The sequence below is a fragment of the Maylandia zebra genome, linkage group LG19, assembly GCF_041146795.1.
Source record: "Maylandia zebra isolate NMK-2024a linkage group LG19, Mzebra_GT3a, whole genome shotgun sequence".
NCBI classification, from domain to species: Eukaryota; Metazoa; Chordata; class Actinopteri; order Cichliformes; family Cichlidae; genus Maylandia; species Maylandia zebra.
This window is the reverse complement of record NC_135185.1, coordinates 31222223-31228222: the sequence shown is the minus strand read 5'-3', so window position 1 is coordinate 31228222 and position 6000 is coordinate 31222223. Positions and strand designations below refer to the sequence as shown.

Below are 6000 nucleotides of genomic sequence, written 5' to 3'. Positions count from 1 at the left end.
TCTGGACGAGCTGCAGAGATCTACAGCTCAGGTGGGGGAATCTGTCCATAGGACAGCTATTAGTCGTGCACTGCACAAAGTTGGCCTTTATGGAAGAGTGGCAAGAAGAAAGCCATTGTTAACAGGAAACCAGAAGAAGTCCCGTTTGCAGTTTGCCACAAGACATGTGGGGGACACAGCAAACATGTGGGGGACACAGCAAACATGTGGAAGAAGCTGCTCTGGTCAGATGAGACCAAAATGCAAAACACTATGTGTGAAAACTAACACTGCACATCACTCTGAACCATCCCCACTGTCAGATATGGTGGTGGCAGCATCATGCTCTGGGGGGGCTTCTCTTCAGCAGGGACAGGGAAGCTGGTCAGAGTTGATGGGACGATGGATGGAGCCAAATACAGGGCAGTCTTGGAAGAAAACCTCTTGGAGTCTGCAAAAGACTTGAGACTGGGGCGGAGCTTCAGCTTCCAGCAGGACAACGACCCTAAACAAAGCCAGGGCAACAATGGGACGGTTTAAAACCAAACATATCCATGTGTTAGAACGGCCCAGTCAAAGTCCAGATCTAAATCCAATCGAGTATCTGTGGCAAGATGTGAAAACTGCTGTTCACAAACTCTGTGCATCTAATCTGACTGAGCTTTCACCTGGAATTCCAATAAAACTGATTCATGTTTGTGGCTGTAATGTGACAAAATGTGGAAAAGTTCAAGGGGGCCCAATACTTTTGCAAGCCGCTGTATTTTAAGAACACACTGCACACCATGCCCAAATATGCCAAGTTCTCTTTGGAAATTACCTTCTTGGTACACAAATACAATTTTATGCCTGTCAAACTGTGCTATCTTGGGTCTTTGATAAATTGCCTGTTATGTCTAAACAGAGCACTGGTCCATCTTTTTATTTTTTGCTTTTTTTAAGCTTGAATGATTCATAGGTGAGTGTTAAATAACTAAACTGAATTGAAAATGAGCAAAAAGGCAGCCAGAAAAACTTTGAAAGACTTTCAGAAAGTCCAGAGAATTATTGCTCAGGACTGCTTTAAAAATTAAGACAGTGTGGCTCTTTGAAAGGAGAAATGTAAACAAAGGGTGGCTCAAGACGTTTGCAGATAAGTCGGATTATGACTTTAAAGAGTCAAACTATAGTTTAACCCTGTAAAGCCTGAACCATGAAATAATAATCCCAGAAAATTCAAATCTTTCAAAACTGTGTTTATTGAGCATGTAAAAAAGAGAAATTGATTTTGATATTCTTTTTACCATTTTTGCGACATTTGGTATTTGTGCAATTTATCATTTTAAAAATATATTGTGGGATTTATTCAGATTTTTCAAGAGAAAAAAAATAATGCAAACATCTCAAAAACCCATGTATAAAACATGATACACTTGGTGTTAATGATACAGGAAAGTTATCATTTATATGGACTTTCAGAATTTGCTAGTTAATTTTTTGAAGAAGAAGAAAAAAACCACAGTAACTGCAACCAAGATCTGCTTGAAATAAGAAAAATCTGAACCCCAAACAAGTATTAGAGTTGGGAAGGTGTCCAACTTTATTTTTTCCACTAAGCAACAAAAATAAATATTGCCAACACAACACAGTACTATTTATCTGGTCTAATAATACTGTATAGTCATCTCGCTGGGTTCTGAGCTTTTTAACTGTCTTTGCCTGAAATCCCTTTCAAAATAAAAGTCCACAAAGCTATTGTTAAGACCTTTTATTTCATCAATTTGAAAGAGACAAGTAAAAACAGTGTACAAAGTTTATATTATTGTTTACTAAAGCTGGTGTCCTCAGTCTCAGGAATACAGGAGGGCAGGTACAAAAAAAGAAAAAGAAATTGAAATTAAAAACAAAAGTACAAAATGAATTTCCCTATTTTCAGAAGGTGACAGCAAAGGGCGCGTGCATAGGAAAAAGTAAGATTCAAAAACCGAACAAAAGGTCTGCAAACGATTGAAGAGAAAACATAAAAACCATTACATTCAATAATGTATTATGCACTTTGAAGGAAAAAAAAAAAAAGATTATCTGTCATCTTAAATATACTGAGGTGCTTTCGGAAACTGAGCATGCTTTTAAAAGAAGCCTGAGCCTTCTTTAAAAAGGAAGAAAAACAAAAACCAGACAAGCAAATCTGGTTTTATTTGCATTCACAAACATTTGAATCCATATTATAAAAAGAAGCAAATTTATTCTTTTCCGACCTTAAAGTACAAGTAAGAGTCCAAACGTAATCATTTGGGGGCAGAAAAAGTGCATGTCATTGGCACAGTACAACTTATTATAATCAATGCTGGTCTCATAAATAACTCAGAAGCTTGTGAAGGGATATAAGACCCCGAAAGGGGCGAATCAAAGATGACGGATCCCCTGAAGCCCTGTTTGTTTGCAAAGTATTCCTAAAAGACGTGTATTATGTTAAAGTGACCTCACTGAGGCTGCAGCGAATGCACTGGGTGGGGAAAACACCCAGTAGTGTACTGTACATGAAGGAAAAACCCAGAGGAGAGGATCAGAGACTCTGAGGAGGGTCGAAGCCAAGCGACCCTCACCAGAGGGAAACCAGGTGATGTTTGTGGCACAGCGTGGAGATAAAAAGGCATCAGGAACTATAAGCACTTACTTCAGGAGGAGGCTGCAGAGGCTATTTATTACCCTGAACAGGTAACCGGGGGTCTCCTCAATGACTCTGGCGTGCAAACAGCTACCAAAATAAGAAGAAAAAAAAAGGATTCACTGCAGGCCAGTTTGTGCCTTAATGATTAATCGCGCTGCATTCTTTGCACATTTGCCTTTCCTCGCATCAGACTGCTTTTCACAATCCGTTCACCAGACTTACCATGATGTGGCGTGACAGTACAACACACTGACAAGAGTTGGTTTTCCAGCAGTAGGAAAGTGTTAAAGATCTTTTCCACATGATGGCATTTCAGTCTTAGGAGAATTAGCCATGTGTTACACACAAGTATGCAAGGATATTAACTTTATTTAATATGGTACATTCACTTATGAAGCAAAAAAAAAGTCTGAATGGACTAAAACATGGATTGATCACCCACTCAAACAATACTCTCTTCCCACATGATGTATTTGGTCCACAGTATGCCCATTTTCTAACTGACATGGTTATGGTGACATCAAATTGTGTTTAAAAAAAAAAAAAAAAAATCTGATTTACAGCAGTAGCGCAAGTTGTGCATAGCTACATCTCCCCATTCATTACGGTGTATGGTTTCCTGCTCAGTATAGTAATAAACAACCAGGAAATGAACAGTAGTGTTATCTCCGTGGTCAGTCTTCAAAGGCCACACAGGTATGTCGTCTCGGATTTCCTTCTTCCTGGAAAAAGTAATTTGGAGATGGCGACTGTTGCATCCAAAGACAGCTTCTGCAGACGATTGTTGGGAGGACGAGGGTTTGGGCCCCCGGTCTTCTGAGAGTGCAGTCAGGTGGGGAGAAGCGAGATGGTCGGACCGGAGGAATGGTTGAAAGTCGTTTAGGCCGTCCCACTGGCAGAGTAGGAGAATTGGGGAAAGTGGGGTCTCCGTTCACTGTCAAAGGACTCCATGCTGTCATCTGTGAATGAAGGGAGAAATAAATGGTCACTTTTTTTCAGGAGAAAATATATATATATGAAAGCTTACCAACTAGTACTTTCAATATCTAACAATACAATACATCCATTTTTTAAAATAACTGCCTGTCCATGTCAGGGTAATGGAGGCGTGTAAATTATACCAGCTCTGAAAAACATTTTCTACAGATATTCAAACGTCATCTTTTAGTAAGGACAGCAGAATGGACCAGTGGTTAGCTGTTGTCTCACAGCGAGAAGGTCCTGGGTTTAAATCCACCAACAGGCTGGGCCCTCTCGTGCAAAAACACGCATGGGTTGAATAATTCTAGGGTCCATAGGTATGAATAAAACTGACAGCGAGTCAACCTATCCAGAGTATACCACACCTTTTGTCCTATGGCACTATATGGTATATGCACATTTCTCACCTTCATTTCTTGTTTATGTTTCAATAAATAAAATGTATGCATTTCATTTTTCCAGTATCATAGCTAGGAACCCATAATCACTCCATTGCCATCAATATACTAGCTGTCAGAAGTGCATCTGAGAATTTCATGAGGCACAACGCTGTGTTTTAATGGCCCCGACTCTCCAGGAGAGGGCAGGCTGCTCTCAAGGGAGCTAGTTATGCCTGCAGGAAGGTTTCTGCACTCACATTTATGAGCCCTCCTCCACTAAATGAAGCATTAGCACATGGATAGAGTACAAGACTCTAGGGAAAAACCTCTGTGGGTGAATGACTTCCAACTCTTCAAAAAAATACAAGTATAACCTTTTTAAACAGGTGAAGGAACCAGATATCTGCTTTCATCTTTATCAATTTAAAAGTCATTCAAAAGCCTGACCACGAGGTGGTCAGGCTCAAATGCAAGGTCACACAATTGCACAGTAAATGAACAGATTTGATTTAATCATATTTCACAGTAGAAAACTCTGTATGGGTGCCCAGAGTGTGCGTGTTTAACGCTACCTTGTCCCGGTGGCGTAATCGTGATGGTTTGTGCTGTGAACTCCTCATCGAAATATCTCGTGTCCGTCTCCGATGTAACTTGGGGCTTAAATGGTGGGACCAGCTGTTGTGGAGGAGAAGACACACAAAAGAATCAGTACATTAGAGCCTTCAATCAGTTTGGTACCATTTGCCAGTCTGATGACAATCCATGTCATGCCTAAATGGGTGGCGTCACTTTATTGACTTTCGAGATAGCAATAGCTGACCAAGTTTGGTGTTCTTACAGAGACGACAGTCAGAGGAAGCTTTACAGAAACACACCTTCTTCTCATAAACATCTTGCCATTCAATGCTGGCAAAGAACTTGTGCTGCATGATTTCCTTGGCGTCATCAGGTCCTCCACCTAACCTGCAAACAAGTACAAACAGATCAAACCCAGACGCATGATGACAACATTAATTATGTAGATAATTCCAACCATTTTATATCATAGTAGGAACGCATATTTCCTTGCACAAACTCTAAATAGAAAGGTTGTCACCTTTGCTTTGGGTCTTTCTTCAGAAGACCAGAGAGCAGGGAGCGTGCTTCGAGGCCGAGGGTCCGGGGGAAGCGGATGTCTTCCATGAGGATTTGCTCAAATAGCTTCTCGTGGTCTTGGTTGTAGAAAGGCAGTCTGCCACACATCATCTCGTACATCACCACACCCAGACCCCACCAGTCCACAGCACGGCCATAGTCATTGTCTTCCAACACCTGTGTTGGGGAGAAAGGTGAGCAAGATTTTATTTCATTTTTCGGATGTTCGAGTCATTTTAACTTCCTGTCGCAGATTTATGATGTGCTATTATCTTAGAAGTAGTCCTTACACAACTAATCAACCATAACTGGGTTAGGCATCAAAGGCTGTGAGAACTGCAGCTTTGTAAACCAAATACAATTACTGTAAGTAACTGGGCTGCCCCCGTACACCAACTCACTGCCACCCAACAAAAATCACCTGCTTTTCCCCCTGGTCTGGGCTTCTGAGGCAGCCCCAGCCAACACTGACTCACATCTCACATTAGGAGCAAGGATAGAGTTTCCCCCAGAGCCCTGCATATTTAATCACCACAGGGCCTTCCACACATACAGATCAGCAAGCAGCAGAGGTGTGGGTCGCTTATGTGTGGCACCAAACAGACAAGGGTCTTACAAACAAACCACTTCAATGAACGCAGCCAGAGTCTCAGAAAGAGAAATATTTAGTATTAGTCTTTCCATAAAGTGACTTTCTTGACAGTTCTTAATGAGACAAACTCCTCCAGTGTTGTGCTTAGTGAACAGCAAAACCTGTTGCATGACTAATGTGCTGCTGAGCGGAGTTGTTCCAAGGTCTCCGGGGACATGTACTGGATTCTACCTCACCAGGCGGATGTTGAAGGTGAAATCGAGACAAGGAGAACAGTCTGTTCT

General features: G+C 41.3%; 1 protein-coding gene across 4 annotated transcripts in view; it reads right to left on the bottom strand.

Annotated features, from left to right (window-relative positions):
- Window positions 1-1711: 1711 nt before the first annotated feature.
- akt1 (v-akt murine thymoma viral oncogene homolog 1) overlaps window positions 1712-6000 on the bottom strand; it is a 32625-nt gene continuing 28336 nt past the window's right edge. For all 4 annotated transcript variants that reach the window (XM_004540791.4, XM_004540789.4, XM_076877330.1 and 1 more), the window contains exons 11-14: window positions 5087-5301; window positions 4866-4953; window positions 4563-4665; window positions 1712-3588 (exon numbers count right to left, since the gene is read on the bottom strand). In XM_004540791.4, the coding sequence (XP_004540848.1) occupies window positions 3509-3588; window positions 4563-4665; window positions 4866-4953; window positions 5087-5301 (486 nt within the window). In that variant the 3' untranslated portion in view covers window positions 1712-3508. The remainder of the gene's footprint in view (window positions 3589-4562; window positions 4666-4865; window positions 4954-5086; window positions 5302-6000) is intronic.